Source organism: Nomascus leucogenys, chromosome 22a (assembly GCF_006542625.1).
Source record: "Nomascus leucogenys isolate Asia chromosome 22a, Asia_NLE_v1, whole genome shotgun sequence".
Lineage (NCBI taxonomy): Eukaryota > Metazoa > Chordata > Mammalia > Primates > Hylobatidae > Nomascus > Nomascus leucogenys.
In genome coordinates, this window is record NC_044402.1 from 17,410,684 (window position 1) to 17,427,331 (window position 16,648).

The 16,648-nt window shown below is 38.3% G+C and overlaps 1 protein-coding gene across 8 annotated transcripts in view; it reads right to left on the reverse strand.

Annotated features, from left to right (window-relative positions):
- Positions 1-15,055, reverse strand: part of SPATA7 (spermatogenesis associated 7) — a 62,007-nt gene extending 46,952 nt beyond the window's left edge. For 2 of the 8 annotated variants that reach the window (XM_030802433.1, XM_030802432.1), the window contains exons 1-4: positions 14,616-14,923; positions 8,996-9,070; positions 6,983-7,078; positions 4,289-4,336 (exon numbers count right to left, since the gene is read on the reverse strand). In XM_030802433.1, the coding sequence (XP_030658293.1) occupies positions 4,289-4,336; positions 6,983-7,078; positions 8,996-9,070; positions 14,616-14,634 (238 nt within the window). In that variant the 5' untranslated portion in view covers positions 14,635-14,923. Of the gene's footprint in view, positions 1-4,288; positions 4,337-6,982; positions 7,079-8,995; positions 9,071-14,139 lie in introns of all 8 variants that reach the window. The other 6 variants (XM_030802436.1, XM_030802437.1, XM_030802435.1 and 3 more) reach the window with 6 other exon arrangements.
- Between the last annotated feature and the right edge of the window lie 1,593 nt (positions 15,056-16,648).

A 16,648-nucleotide genomic window follows, 5' to 3' on the forward strand; every position in this document is an offset into this window, starting at 1 on the left:
ACTCACCTCTTCCAGACTTTATGTACTGGCTTCAATACGGAAATTATCCGTCATATTACTTGTGGTGGGTGTGAGCCCACCAGCTCAGTGGGGTGTGCATCAGTGTCAGGTCTGAAGATATGTAGGGGTGCTGGGTCTAAGCAGGTATGTGTGGTGGTGCCAGTCTAGGCTGGGAATGTGAAGGGTAAATTTGGATTTTAAACCCAAAAGTGTGGTTGAATAAGAGGATTAATATATATATTCAGGCTTTTTTTTTTTTCAAAAAAAAAGGGGGATAATTTTATTTTATGTATCTATTTTTTTTAGAAAATTAGTACCAGTATGAAAATTTTGCAAAGCTTTCCTAATTAACGTTGACACACAGTTAAAGAGGATTATTTGCTTTCATGACAATTAGGTAAAACCAACTTAATGCAAATGATCCAGATATTTAAAGCATGTAAACAGTGAACCAGTTTTGTGCTACAAAAAAGTTACTAATGTGATACAGCAGAAAAAAATGTAAAGCACAGAAATTAAAAATCTGGAAGAGTCCTTAGAAATCATCTAATTACCTTTCATTTCACAAAAAAGGAAGGTCAGAGGTAAAATGACTTGCCCATATAACTTGTAGGTAGTGACCAAACTGTCTTTAAAAATATGTACTAAGAAGTCTCTACTCTTGCCTAACATGCCTTTTTTCCTCCTTTAAAATTATTTGAATCTAATTTTCCTTCAAAAATATGACAGGCTACACAAAGGTTTGTTGCAAACATAAAAAGAATAGAAAAGGGAGAATACAAAGTGTCAAGCACAAGGCCTGAGACAGACACTGTGTTTGTAGCTATGAACTATAGCTGGTAGTTACTGTCTCCTCTACCTTCTATCTCTTCAACTAAGAAGATATACAAGCAGAGATGAGTTAACCATTCCTACTGTTTGTGATCTTTCCTAGACTGCACCCAAAAGGCATTTCCCTATCTATGCTTTTATTCATTTATCATTTAGCATGAACTAACCTTAGGTTGATATTTACTTTTTTTTTTTTTTTTCTGAGATGGAGTGTCGCTCTGTCACCCAGGCTGGAGTGCAGTGACGTGGTCTCAGCTCACTGCAAGCTCTGCCTCCTGGGTTCACGCCATTCTCCTGCCTCAGCCTCCCAAGTAGCTGGGACTACAGGCGCCTGCCGCCACACCCAGCTAATTTTTTGTACTTTCAGTAGAGACAGGGTTTCACTGTGTTAGCCAGGATGGTCTCGATCTCCTGACCTCGTGATCCGCCCGCCTTGGCCTCCCAAAGTGCGGGATTACAGGCATGAGCCACCGTGCCCAGCCGATATTTACTTTTTTAATGTAGAAATGTTCTCAAACTCTACATAAATTCAAATATTAACTTAGAAAACTTAGAAACTTAGAAAACACTGAACTTAAAATTTATAACACTGATTTTTATATGATTAATAAGACAATCAAAGACTGTGACAGCCATGTTTTTTGCCTATTTTTAAAGTATACATTTCTTTTTTTTTGTTTTGTTTTTGTTTTGAGATGGAGTCTTGCTCTCTCGCCCAGGCCGGAGTGCAGTGACGAGATCTTTGCTCACTGCAAGCTCCACCTCCCGGGTTCACACCATTCTCCTGCCTCAGCCTCCAGAGTAGCTGGGACTACAGGCACCCACCACCATGCCCGGCTAATTTTTTGTTTTTTAGTAGAGATGGGGTTTCACCGTGTTAGCCAGGATGGTCTCGATCTCCTGACCTCGTGATCTGCCTGCCTCGGCCTCCCATAAAGTATACATTTCTTAATTGAAATCAAAAACAAAGGTTTCAAATGGTATTCTGCAGAAATTTTTAAACAGGGTTTTCAAATTTTTGGTCTGATGATTGAAGATACTTGGTCAAAGGGTAGATATATAAGGATTCTATATATCCTGTGTCAATATTATGGGTTTTCTTTTTCCTTTTTTTTTTTTCCTTGAGACAGCATCTCACTGTCACAGGCCAGAGTGCAGTGGCATGATGATGGCTTACTGCAGCCTTGACCTCCCTGGCTCAAGTAATCCTCCCACCTTAGCCTCCTCAGTAGCTGGGACCAGAGTTGCATGCCACCACATCCAGCTAATTTTTGTATTTTTTGAAGAGACAGGGTTTCACCATGTTGCCTCGGCTACTCTTTTTTTTTTTTTTAGAAGAAAAGACAGCTGGGCCCGGAGGACGACGACCACCAAGACACGGAGACCAGTAGTGGCCCCAAATGCCTGGCTGCGCTGATATTTATTGGTTACAAGGCAAAAGGGGCAGGGTAAGGAGTGTGAGTCATCTCCAACGATTGATAAGGTCACATGAGTCATGTTTCCACCGGACAGGGCCCCCCCCACCCCACCTTTGGCAGCCCAGGTGGAGAGAGAGAGGAGACAGCTTATGCCATTATTTCTGCATTTCAGAGACTTTTAGTACTTTTACTAATTCTGCTGCTGCTATCTAGAGCAGAGCCAGGTGTACAGGGTGGAACATGAAAGTGGACTAGGAGTGTGACTGCCGAAGCACAGCATCACAGGGAGACAGTTAGGCCTCCAGATAACTGCGGGCGAGTCTGACTGGTGTCAGGCCCTCCATAAGAGGTGGTGGAGCAGAGTCTTCTCTAAACTCCCCCGGGGAAAGGGAGACTCCCTTTCCCGGTCTGCTAAGTAACAGGTGCCTTTTCTAGGCACTGACGCTACGGCTAGACCAAGGTCTGCTAAGTAACAGGTGCCTTCCCAGACGCTGGCATTGCCGCTAGACCAAGGAGCCCTCTAGTGGCCCTATCTGGGCGTGACAGAAGGCTCACACTCTTGTCTTCTGGTCACTTCTCACCGTGCCCCTTCAGCTCCTATCTCTGTATGGCCTGGTTTTTCCTAGGTTATGATTGTAGAGCGAAGATTATTATAATATTGGAATAAAGAGTAATTGCTACAAACTAATGATTAATGATATTCATATATAATCATATCTATGATCTATATCTAGTATAACTATTCTTTTTTAATTTTTTTATTTTTTTATTATTTAGGCTACTCTTAAATGCCTGGGCTCAAGTGATCCACTTGCCTCTGTCTCCCAAAGTGCTGATTATAGGTGTGAGCCACTGTGCCTGGGTATTTTTGGATAATTTTTAAGTTAGAAATGCTTTCTCAAAAGGCAATGTGTCAACACCTCTTAGTATGGCTACTATTAAACAAATAGAAAAAAGCAAGTGTTGGGGAGGACGTGGGGAAATCTGAATACCTGAGCATCATTAGTTGTAATGGAAAATGGTGCAGCTGCTATAGAAAGCAATACAGTCACTGGGTGCAATGGCTCACGCCTATAATCCCAGCACTTCGGGTGACTGAGTCAGGTGGATCACTTGAGCTCAGGAGTTTGAGACAAGCCTGGGCAACATGGTAAAACCCTGTCTCTACGTAAAAAGGCTGTGACAAAATTAGCTGTGCGTGGTGGCTTGCACCTGTAGCCTCACCTACTTGGGAGGCTGTTGGGAGGCTGAGGTGGGAGGACTGCTTGAGCCCAGGAGGTGGAGGTTACAGTGGGGGGGGATCGCTCCACTGCACTTTAGCCCCAGGGCAACAGAGTGAGACCTTGTCTCCAAAAAAAAAAAAAAAAGAAAAGAAAAGAAAAGAAAATAGTATGGTAGTTTCTCAAAAAATTAAAAATAGAATATATGATTTAGCAATTCCACTTCTAAATATATGCCCCAAATCTTTAAAAGGAGGGTCTTGAAGAGGTATTTGTATACTCATGTCCATAGCAGTATAGTTTATTCACAACAGCCAAAAGGTGAATGTAACCCAAGTGTCCATCAACTGATGAATGCATAAGTAAAATGTGGTATATACACAGAATGGAATTTTATTCAGCCTTAAAAAAGGAGATTCTGACTCATTACGATGTGGGTGAACCTTGAAGACATCATGCTAGGTGAAATAAGCCAGTCACAACAGAACAAACACAATATGATTCCACTTATATAAGGTACCTAAAATAGATTCATAGAGATAGTAAGTACAATGGTGACAGTAGTCAAATTCATAGTGATAGAAAAGAATGTTGGTTTCCAGGGGCTATGGGAGGAAATTATTGTTTATGTGGCACAGGAATTTCAGTTTTGTAGTATAAAGAGAGTTCTGGAGGTAGTAGTTATCATTGTACCACAATATTAATGTACTTAATATTGAACTGGACACTTAAAAATGGTTAAGACAGTAAATTTTATGTTATATATATTTTACCTTAATTTTTTTTTAAAAAAGGTAATAATGTCCAAAAATTACTTACACTTTACGCTGGTACTCATGCTTACTGGAACTGAGCAGTCTACTGCAGCTGAAAGAGAAAGTTAATAGTTTAATAATATTCTCAGTATTTATAAATGACAAATACTAAATGTGGAAATCACAAAATGTTCCAGACCTTGCAGCTGTTTATTGTACTTCTAGAGATAGAAAACACAATATCTTTGATTAAAAATACACTGTTGGGATTAACTCATTCGATACTGCAGAAGAAAATACTAGTGAACTTGAAAACATAGCAATATAAACTGTTCAAAATGAAACAGACTTAACATACTTATAATGTAGTCCCAAAACAAGCTTGGGGAAAAAAAAGCAAAATGGAAGACTTATACTACCTGATTTCAAGACTTACTGTAATGCTACAATAATTAAGGCAGTGTGGCATGGGGCTTAAACATAGACATATAGATCAACAGAACCAAGGAGTTAAGTCCACAAACAGACCCACACATATGGTCAACTGACCTTCAAAAAGTACTAGGACAATTAAATAGAGAAAAGATAACCTCTTCAACAAATGGTACTGAGAAATTTGGATATGAAGAGGCAAAAAACCAAAACAACCAGAAAACCTCAAAACCCTTATATCATACCATATACAAAAACTAACTCAAAATGGATCGCAAATTTAAATGTAAGGGCTAAAACTTAAAAACTTCTAGAAGAAAACACATTAAGAAAATCTGAGTGACCTAAGGTTAGGCAAATATTTCTTGAACAGGTTATGAAAACAACTATAAAAAACTAAAAACCTAAACGATTTCACGATTTTCACATCACAAAATATTTTTCTGTTTTTTTTAGCCATTTAAAAATATAAGCATCATAAAATATAAGCTAAAATTTAAAAACTTTAGCTATTTAAATGAGAAAATAATAAAAATTTAAAAGACATTAGTCAAAAATTGGTGAAATTCAAATAAGGTCTGTAGTTAATGGGATTGCATCAATATTGATTTCCTGGTTTTGATAACTATACTATGGTTTTTAAGATTTTTAACATTAGTGGAAGAGCAGAGTAAAGGGTATATGGTAACTCTCTATACCATTTTTAAATGTTTATGTAACTCTAAAAATTTCTCCAGAATACAAATTTTAACAAGAAAATGAAAACACCAGCTAAAGATTGGGAAAAAAATATCTGCAAAACATATATCTGATATAGAATCGGTATATAAAGAAACTCACAACTTAATCCTAAAGAGACAAACAACCCATTTTTAATAATGAGTAAAAGATTTGAACAGTCATTTCACCAAAGAAGATATACAGATGGGAAATAATAAGGTAACATCACCAGACATCAAGGAAATGCAAACTAAAACTATGAAGTTAAACTATTTCACATTCACTAGAATGGTTAAAAAAGGACTGTCAACACCAAGGGTTGTTAAGGGTGCAGAAGTAATGGAAATGGAAATGGTATATTCACTCTGGAAAACTGTAGTTTCTTTTAAAATTAAACTTATACTTAATATATTACCTCACAGTTCTACTCCTGAAACATAAATTTACCCGAGTGAAATGTAAACACAAAATTGTATGTGAATGTTTATAGCAGCTTTACTCCTAATGGCCAAAAGTGAGTCAAAACAATCCAAATGTTTAACAACTGGTGAATCATAAACAAATTGTGGTCTATTCATTAAATGAAATACTCCTTAACAATACAAAAGAATAAATGGTGGTACACAGAACAGCGTGAATTAGTCTTAAGATCATTAAGATAACTGAAAAAAGCCAGACCCAAAACGATACATGATTCCATTTCTATGAACTTATAGAAAAGGTAAAACTATAGACGAGACAGCAGATCAGTGGTTGCCAGGGATTTGTCAGGAGGGGACTGGCGGCAAAGGACTAGGGGGAACTCTTTGAGGTAATGGACTTTTTCTATATCAAGGGTTGGCAAATTTTTTCTACAAAGGGCCAGGTAGTAAATGCTTCAGGCTTTGCAGGGTGATACAGTCTGTTACAACTGGTCAGCTCTGCTTTTTAGTGTAAAAGCTGCCAGAGACAATAGGTAAAAGATTGAAAATGATTGTTTGTCTACGGATAAATAAATTTGAATTTCATGTCATAAATTTTTTTTTTAAATTTTTTGCTACCATTTAAAAATATGAACACCATTCTTAGTTCATGGGCTGTATAGAAACAGGTGGTAGGAGGGTTTGGCCTGAATGGTGTAGTTAGCTGATTCCTGTTTTACAGCATGGTTGTAGTAGTATTTATACAAATGTGTTCATTTTTCAAAATATTTATCTATACACATTATAATCAATGCATTTTATAATGTAAGTTTTATCTCAATAAAGCTGACAAAAGAAAAAAATTAAACAGAAAAATCGCATCTTCTTTGTACAACTTCCATAGATGTATAAACAAAAAAGCAGATTATATATTTTCATATTAAAAGCAATATCTAACAAAATATTAGCAATAGAGACAAAATGAAATAAAACAGGCATTATATAGATTTCAAATATAGTTAACAAAAATGGGTATGAATTTGCTAAGTGTACCTAGAGTCAACAGTTTGTATCACACTAAACCAAACAAATATAAATCCTCTCATATATATAAGGTATTCATTTTTGCTATAGATATATTTTAATGAGAAGTGAAGCTGGAGGTTTAAATTGAGTACAGAGAGTTCACATTTGCACATCTTTACCTTTGGCTGAAAGGATTTTATTATAGTGAACAGCCATGTGATTCTTGACCAGCTGGAGAGTGCTTAGTCTGAGAGAAGAGGAGTCAGTGCAAAAAGCTAAAAATTAAAACATAATCATTATATATTTAAAACTAATATAAAAATCATGAGATAAACAAGGCACTGATTATTTAACTCGTTCTTATAAAATGTTCTGAAATTCAACCAGAGATATTGATATATGACATTGTGATGTGAAACTTTTATCTTGCACTGATAATGCCAATGAGCTATTGACCATTTGGGTTCAAACCTTCCTGAGAATAAAATTTTACAAGCCTGAGAGTCTGGGGAAGAGATTCTAGGATACAATCTATCATTACATTTACAGAACTATTTCTTTTTGACAGCTCTCAATCTTGTAACTAAGGATGTTTAGCTGCTTGCTTAATTAGTTACCATTGTTAATACTTAATCAATGGAGTTTCAGAAATTCAATGACTACCAAATCCCAAAACCCTACATACAAAAATTCTATTCTGAGAAGCAAATTGCTAACTTAAACCTGAAAACAAGATCTACATATCAGTTTACTACATTCTTTTTGAAGTACTAAAACTATCTTATAACAAGTGTGATCGCAAAGAAATTCCATGACATTAAACTCCTTGGTCCTCATTCAAACTGTTTAAAAGAAATCTTAGAAATAGTTAAGCACTTATACACAAGTATAAAATGTAAATGTAGGCAAAACTTTTTTAAACATTAAAAACAGTTTTTGAGAAGTAATACATGCAATGTGGTTAAAAAAATTCAACAGCTAAAATGGCATATGGAGTTTGAAAAAGAAGTGACTTCTCTACCCTGACCTTTAGTCTCCCTTCCCAGAAATATACTATGTTACTGTTTAAATGCATCCTTCCAGAGACTCTGTGCATAATATAAGCCTATGCAATAATTACAAGCTTGATGCTACTACTAAAAATATTTACTGAATAAATTCCATTTACCATGCATTGTTCTAAACTCTTTATATGTATAAACTTATCTAGTCATTATTATTATTTAATCGAAGTGAAAACTGAGGCACAGAGATATGAGTTACATCTTCAAGGTTACACTGCTGATAAACGATGCAGCTTCCATGTGACCTAAGGCAGCCTCATACTTACAACCACCATACCTATACCAGCTCTATACATATATTCTTTAAAAGAAAGTTAGCAAATTTTACATATTGTTCTTTATCCTGATTTCTATGTATGTATATTTTAAATCTAGTTTCAACTTTTTATTTAAAATTTAGTTTTTAAAGTTTATGATTATGGCTATATATGTTACATACATATATATGTTACATACATATATAGCCACAATCATAAACTTTAAAAAATACACTGTAATACACAGAAATAAGTGAGGCAACTGAAAATGAGATCCTTCCACCACATTTAGAGGTAACAGTATCAAAGATTTTTCCTGTAAATAAGGAAAATAAGGCTTTCAATTATTTTGCCTAAGGACATATACTTCTAAGGCATAATTACAAAAATTTATATTAAAACCTACCTTAAAATGTACCTTGAAAGTTTTAAAATATAAAAATATCACAGCACCTAGAAATCCAGTTGGATAAAGAAGCTCATAGGCCTTTGCTCCTGTATTATTCAAGTGCTCTTTTTCTCTGCACAGCTTTTCCTTTTCAGTGCTTGCGTCTTTAATACCTGCTACTTACCATTTTAACAAGGCAGGCATGCCTTAAATCAGGGTAATTTCCTAGCAAAAGTAGAGCTGGGCTGCTGTAGCAGCTGGGAGCAGGAGACAGCCAAGTCCATATCCAGGGCACAGTAATAGTTTGAAATCATAGACTCCAAAATTCTCTAATCTCAAGAATGCCTATATTTCATTAAAATTAATAATATGAAGTTCAAATATTCGTCAAATGAAATAATTTTTCCATCATGTCATATAATTTGCCAGTAAAGGAAACAGACAATCTTCTAACAACGCTGCCATTTTAAGCACCTCACTTACCATTACTTTTGGTGCTCAAGTGTCCTTTAAATAGGCACGGTGGACCATATCTGGGAAGGACAGAGGTTGCTCTGACTTTTAACAAGAAAAAAAAATCCTAAATTAGGATAAATGAAACACAACTTTTACAAAAACAACAATATTCAGTATTTTTTAAACAATAAATTTTATCACAAAATAATTTCTTTCCTAAAAGGTGACTGCGTTTTTAGTGGTAATCTCCAAAACAGGAAGTCTGAGTTACGGCATTAAATGTAATTTAATATGCAAAATATAAATGCTTTATCCCCCAAACAAATATTTTAATAGGGTAAGATGGCTAGTTTGCTATCAGGTGGGCTGTTAAAAGCTATAACAAGGAGGACACATAGAAAGTCTAGAAGATATATGGATGACTAAATATAGAAAAAAGAAGTATTGAGCTAGGAGAACTAAAATCTAGGACCAGAGAACAAAGCTTGTCAGAACAGATCAAAAAAAACAAACTAAGGTCAGAATATCTATGAAGCTCTTTCTATGTCACAGGTCAGAGTGCAGGAAGGAAAAAAATATTAGGACAATCCAAGTCAAGGTGATGCCATCTGAACTGGGAAAAAAGATAGTCATGAAATGAGCATAGCTTCTACCAAGAAAGAAGGAGGGTAAGACCTAAACATAAGAAAAAATACCAACAAACTCTCAGAAAAACCTCATTTCTCCAGATAGAAAGAACTGTGACTTTTTTCTTGTCCGGAATTCAATGCCTCTTCACCTGGAAATGACAACTCAACTTTCCTTTGGGCGACTCTTCCCTTACTCTTAGCCTAGGTGGTTCAAATAGAGCTGACCCCACTGTCAGGGTTAGGCATAAAACCCAAATCTGGACAGCTGTGTTGATAGCATCAGCAATGCTACGTGATCCAAGTCCCACCATAAGATACACAATCCTGGGCCTTTGACGGGAACTATTAGGAAAGGTACTTTCATTTCATTGGGCTTGCTAAACCCGGGGAAGGGTCTAAGCAAGCCCTGTATTGCTGGTGGCCATCCTGAACCATATAAAGGAACCTGTCCGAGAATGAAGCCTACACAGTCAAGTGGAACCAAGATAGAAAGAGATTTCTTGGTGACATCGTTTGAGTACCTGAGGCCAACCATGTTTGAAGCTCTTCCTTCCCTAGATGTTTCTTTACATTAGCCAAAAAAAACAAAACAAACAAACAAAAAACCCATTTTAGCTTAAACCAGTATGAGTTGATTTCTTCACTTGTAGTGAAAAGGCTAATTTATTGAGTGGTAACCTGCCCAGGCAGTGCTCCAAGCTCTTTGCTGGTATAAATTCATTTAATTCTTACAATACTATAATTCTCCCTACTTTATAGATGAGGGTAATTGAAGCACCGAGGTTAAACTTGTAATTCGTCAAAGATTACACAAGAATGGGACACATTTGGGATCTGAACCCAAGCAGTCTGGTTCCTGGGTCTTAATCATTACACTATCTTGACCAATATAAACTGCTCAGTACTTGAACCATGCTCTAAGCTACTAAATCATGTGAAACAGACCAAGAAGATATCTCAACTGTATGTAGTTTATTCCGTCCAAATTCCATTCTATTCTATGTATGTTTCAGTATAGGTCACAGAAAAAGGAAAAACAGGTATACCCAGAGAAGTGTGAAAGGATTAAAAGAGAATAAAAAAAGGTTGGAACCCAGTGATAATGCCCTGGATAGAAATGCTTCCCCACCCATCTGTAGGTGACAGCTGTGAACAAGGTGGTTAATATTTGGCCCCAGGAATCAATCCAGCTGCTCTTTAGCATAAGATGGGGGTTAAGAACAAACATGGAATTTAGATGTTCCTTGATGTCTATGTTCCCTTGTCTATTTACCATCAGATGTACACCAAGGCATATACTCTGTGGTTTCTAATATTCCTATAAATGTCATATTAAAAATGACAGAATTAGGGCTGAGCACAATGGCTCATGCTTGTAATCCTAGCACTTTGGGAGACCGAGGCAGGCTGATCACCTAAGCCCAGGAGTTCAAAGACCAGCCTGGACAACATGGTGAAACTCTAACTGTACAAAAAAATACAAAATTAGCTGGGTGTGGTGGTGTGTGCCTGTAGTCCCAGCTACACAGGAGGCTGAGGTGGGAGGATGATTAAGCCCAGGAGGCTGCACTGCACTCCAGTCTGGGTAACAGAATAAGACCCTGTCTCAAAAAAAGAAAAAAGAAAAAGGAAAAAAAAAAAACCTAACAGAATTGAGGGGAGAAATAAGACGATTTAATTCATCTACCCTCTCATAGTTTCTGGTTCCTGCTTTGTGTCCTGTGTATAGGTCACATTTTCCTGTTTTTTGTTTTTGTTTTTTTGCATGACTTGCAATTTCTTTTTGTTGAAACGTTAGTATTTTAGGTAATATATTGTAGCAACTCTAGATACAGAATCCTCTCCTGAGCTTGTTTTCATTGTTGTTCACTTGTTTGTTTAGTGACTTGGCTAAGCAATTTATCAAAGTCTATTTCCCATGGAATGTGAAGCCTCCAATATCACTCCTCAGTGATGAAGCTCTGGGCACGTGCACAATTACGCCTTCTCTAATGAGGTCTGAACCCCAGTCTTTGGGAGAAACTCTCTTTCAAATTGTCCTTCCTTTAGTACTTTCCCTTAATTCTAGGTACCAAATACAGTTTTCTTATATATTTTTAATTAATTCATTAATTTTTTTTATATACTAGAGACAGGGTCTTGCTCTGTTACCCAGGCTGATTACAAACTCCTGACCTCAAGTGATGCTCCTGCCTCAGCCTCCTAAAATGCTGAGATTACAGGCATGAGCTGACACGCCCAGCCTCTTACATCTTATAGTTACTCTTTTATGAAAGTATAACAATTATCTAACTTTTCCTTGTATAAATCACGGTATGGTTTCTATCTCCTGACTGGACTTGACCCAGAATGAGACAAAGGGGCATGGAGAAGTAGCCTCAAACCAAATGCCAGGGAAAAGAACATCATTCTCTAACTATTAGGACTAAAATCCTGTCAATGAGATTGAAGATCTTAGTGGTGAAATTCACTGGTATATGACAGCAGCCCATTTTCCTACACAATTTGATTAAAATAGCCAGAAGAAAGTCCAGTGAGGAAAGATGAAAGTGTTTCTTGTGGCAGGGTTTCTCTGGAAAACCAAAGGTTTGGGAATCTACCATTGTTAAGTGTCTCTATGAGACCAATAGATCAAAACAATTTTTTTTTTTGAGATGGAGTCTTGCTCTGTTGCCCAGGCTGGAGTGCAGTGGCATGATCTTTGCTCACTGCAACCTCCCACTCCCAGGTTCAAGTGATTCTCCTGCCTTAGCCTCCCGAGTAGCTGGGACTACAGGCGCACGCCACCATGCCTGGCTAATTTTTGTATTTTTTGGTAGAGACGGGGTTTAATTATGTTGCCCAGGCTGGTCTCGAACTCCTGACCTCAAGTGATCCACCTGCCTCGGACTCCCAGAGTGCCGGGAAAAAAATTTTTTTCAAGTTACTTTCAGTTACCTATACTAATAGGTTGCCTCCTCTCCTTCCCAAAGGTCACCGATATTAGAGTGAATGGCAGTTTGTTATTCTCAATCTTTTCTTCACCTTCCCCCATAGGAAGCTGGAAACCACGCCTTGTATATACCTAGTCCAAGCCCCCATTTTATATATAACTGAGGCCCAGGGACGTACAGTGACGTGCTGAAGATTACCTAGTTAGTTAGTAGGAAACAAAGATTACAAACAAGACTAACCGTTTTTCAGTCTGCTGCTGTACTATACCACCATTTAGAAGGTTTGCCTTACAAAAGAATGTCTAAAACGTGATTACAGTAAGAGCATGACAAAAGATAATTTTTCTTTAGATGTTTTAATATTTTATACTCTGAAATAACTAAAAGCACCTCCTAATGAAATCCAAGAAATTTATTCTCAATTAAGTATTTTAGCTGTGTCTAAAATTATTTATGGTTTCCTATTAATTTACAGTATATGAAAGCTGACTGCCCCAGTTATTTGCTGATTACATTTATTTTAAAAATTCAAAATAACAATATTTGATATTATCATATATTATTTCCTAAAAATGAAGCTAATTAAATTGTGCAAGTTGTAAAAATATAAACCTTTTTACATTTGGCATGAACCCAATTTTTAAAATAATTCAATAAACAAATACAACTTACTAAATCTAATATACTCTAAATTTTACATATATCCTTTCCCCCTGCCCATCCCTACCATGGGATAGTAAGTAAATGCATTGGCTTCAGATTTATATTCTTCACCTAGATTCAAATCCTGTTCTGCCGCTGTGATCTTGGCAAGTTATTTGTGATCTTTTGCTTTAGTTTCTTCACTATGAAATAAGGCTAATGCCTATCAAGATATTTTTGTACATTAAATGAGATAACTTGGAAATAGTTCCTACTACATAGCAAGGATTTAATGTTAGTTTATGTGCAAAATTTCTTAAGATCATAAAGCGTTTTGGTTTGCTTTTTCTGAAACCTAGGTTGGTAAAGTGTCAGAATATACAGTTGGCTGATCAATGAATAGTTATCTCCTACATTCAGAGTAGCACTTATTTTGATCAATGACTACATAATAAAGGCAGACTCATTCAAAGAAAGACATCAAGGAATCATCTAGCAGCTTGGTTTAAAGGCAGTCTTTTAAATAGATAAAAACACCGAATTGGGAGGGGCGGGGAGTCTAAAGATTGCCTCATTTGACTCGAGGAAAGAATGATACTGACTCAGAAAGTGTGAAAATGCAAATTATTTGGTTTGGGCCGATTTGTAGAGATTTAAGGTTCTATTTCCCCACCCCCAACCCCACTCCATGATGTCCACCTGACTCAAGAAATCAGTAGAGAACAGGTGTATATGGTGATTATGGATTGCTGCTAAAACTGCAGTCCGCTGACCAGCAACACTGCATTACTTGGAATTTATTATAAATGCAAAATCTCAGCCACCCCCAAGGGACCTACTGAATCATAATCTGCATTTTAATATGATCCTGAGGGGATTCCTATTCACATAAAGTTACAGAAACCCTGGGTTACTCAATAGCTCTGGGGGAGGTAGTTCGTTACTGGGAGATTTCGTATTTACTGACCACTTAAAATGCGCCAGGATCTTCTCTATATTATCTGCATTTAATCCTCAAGAACTCCATGGCCTGGGTATTTGATCCTCACGTTCAAGAGATGAGAAAACTGAGGGTCGTCTCCATGGAGAACAGAGGGGTTTGATTTGGGGCCCAGGGAGGTCTGACTCCAAAGGCCAAACCTGGTTCCTCTGCCTGGGAGCTACCGAGGTTTTAAAGGCTGCACGACCCTGAGTTCAGGAGACAGGGGCCCCTGATGTCAGGGCGACAAATTCAGGGCAAAGAAGCGGACCTGCGAGGCTGCCAAGCAGGCTCTCCCTTTTCCTTTGCGCAGGCCCGGGCAGCTCCAGGCAACACTGGCGACTCAGCCAAGGGTAGGAAGCGCCCAAGGGGCGGCCTTGCACTCGGCTGCCCGGACCCGAGGCTGCGAGCGCCGCCTAGAGCGAGGGGCGAGGCGGCGGTAGCCCATGACAGCTGCCCTTTACCTCTCCGGCTGCCATTCATGCTTAGTCCTCTTGCTGCCGCCGTAGGGACACGCTGGATTCCCTTCTGTCCTTACCCCGGCCGGGCACAGCCCCGGCAGTGGAGGACTGGAAAAGAGGAGCCGGCGGCGGCCGCAGCAGCAGGGAAACCGTCGCCAGGCCGTTGCTAAGGGCCGGGTCCGGAGAGTCGCTATTGTGACGTCACGACGCAGGGGACGTGCGTTCCGCAGCCCCGCCTGCGGGGAACCCAGTACTAGGAGGACAGTTGCGGACAGAGACCCCTGGCAGGGAAGGTGCATCGAGCCCCAGTCTCTTGCTCTGGGATCCTGCCAGTCTTCCGCAAAGCGACCTCCTGTCAGGATCCGAGTCACCACCACCTGGCAGGCTCTGTCCCTGCGGGAAGAGCAGGGAGAGGAGGTGGACTCATCTGGCATCCACGTCCCCTGGGTCCCGGAGAAAAGTCAAACACAAATGTTAGTTGAGGTCAGGGTAACATTTAACCAGTTCCAAATAATTAAATTTCAAAGCAGTCCGTGAACTTTTGGATTAGTGAAAATCCTAGGAGTGAAAAACATCTACATATTTACATCTTAATTCTTAACCTTAATAATAAGTTTGAATTTCCTTTCTGCTCGCCAAGCTTCCCCGCTTCTGTCCCTGCCTCCCTTTCATCGTAAGTTTCAATCCATTTTTATTTATAATGGAAGAGAGCTGCAACATGAATAAGGGGTTGATTTATTTATGGCTTTCTATAATTTGTTTAATTTTGAAGCAGTTACCTTTGAATCCTTGGAAATAATGTCAGAACAGGGTAGGAAGCATTCTGTCATGTAAGACTTCTCAGCCCAAATGTCCATTGACATTTTGGGCTGGTTGTATAATTCTCTGTTGTGGGGGTTCTGTCCCTGTGAACTGTTTTGTAGCATCCCTGGCCTCTGCTCACTAGAAGCAAGTAGCTTCTCAGAAGCAGACCCCACCCACTCCACCTCCAATCCTGACAGTCATAAATGTCTCCGGACATTGTGAAATATTCCCTGGGGGGCAAAATCGCAACTCTGTTGAGACCCACTGCTGTAATGAAAAGAGTCCTGGTTTTGGAGCCAGATATGTAGAACTTAATTCTAAATTTTCTGCTACTTACCAGCTTGATCCTGAATTAGTTTCTAAAACTTTCTGAGCCCCAGTTTCCTCTTTTCTAATGTAAGTTGTGAGAGTTGTCAGAATCAAAATAGAGTCACATGTATTAGAAAACCTGACAAGTGGAACTGGGGAAGGCCATGAAGGAGAGTTCTCATGCGTGAATGCCTGATAATAAAACTATCACAAAATGCTGCGAAAACCACAACCTTGCACAAAGACCTCCACCTTACCCAAAAAGATACTTCTATGAAGACGTCTGTCCAGCAATTGTCTGTCCAACCTTGAACTGACGTCACCCTTGTTATTGATGCTTGGAGCCAAGGCTAATTACCTCAAAACAATTATGTAATCCTCTCCCTGTTTTTATTTTTTTTTAAACTTTTTTTCCTTTAATTCCTTGAATATGCAAACAGTTTGCCATGGCACGCATATTCCTATTGCAATGCCCATTGCCGGGTAAATGCCATTTTCTTCTGTAGAGTTGAGGACTAAGCTCTGATTTTTTTATCTTGCCCAAATTCCTATCTAAGGGGTCTGGGGAGTCATGCCCTAGAAACCATAAATTCTTATCAGATGGGTTTTATTTGACTCTATATATCATGACTTACTTTCCAATCTGATTCTGGCATAGTATTATGAGACAAGGAAAAAAAATCAAAGTATTTAACCCCAAGATATATTTCCTTGCCATACCTTGAAATTGCCCTGCAAAGTCTCTTGTGGGAAAAATCTGCATTCTATAGAGAATCTCTTTTCCCCTTTATTTTCTTTCTTTCATTCCCAAATCCAGAAGATAACCAACTAAGAGCCAGGCACCCTTTTAGGTCCGACAAGACACATTTTACAACCTGCTCTCTCTCTGAGGTCTGCTATCTGAGAGCTTCCTCTGCACAATA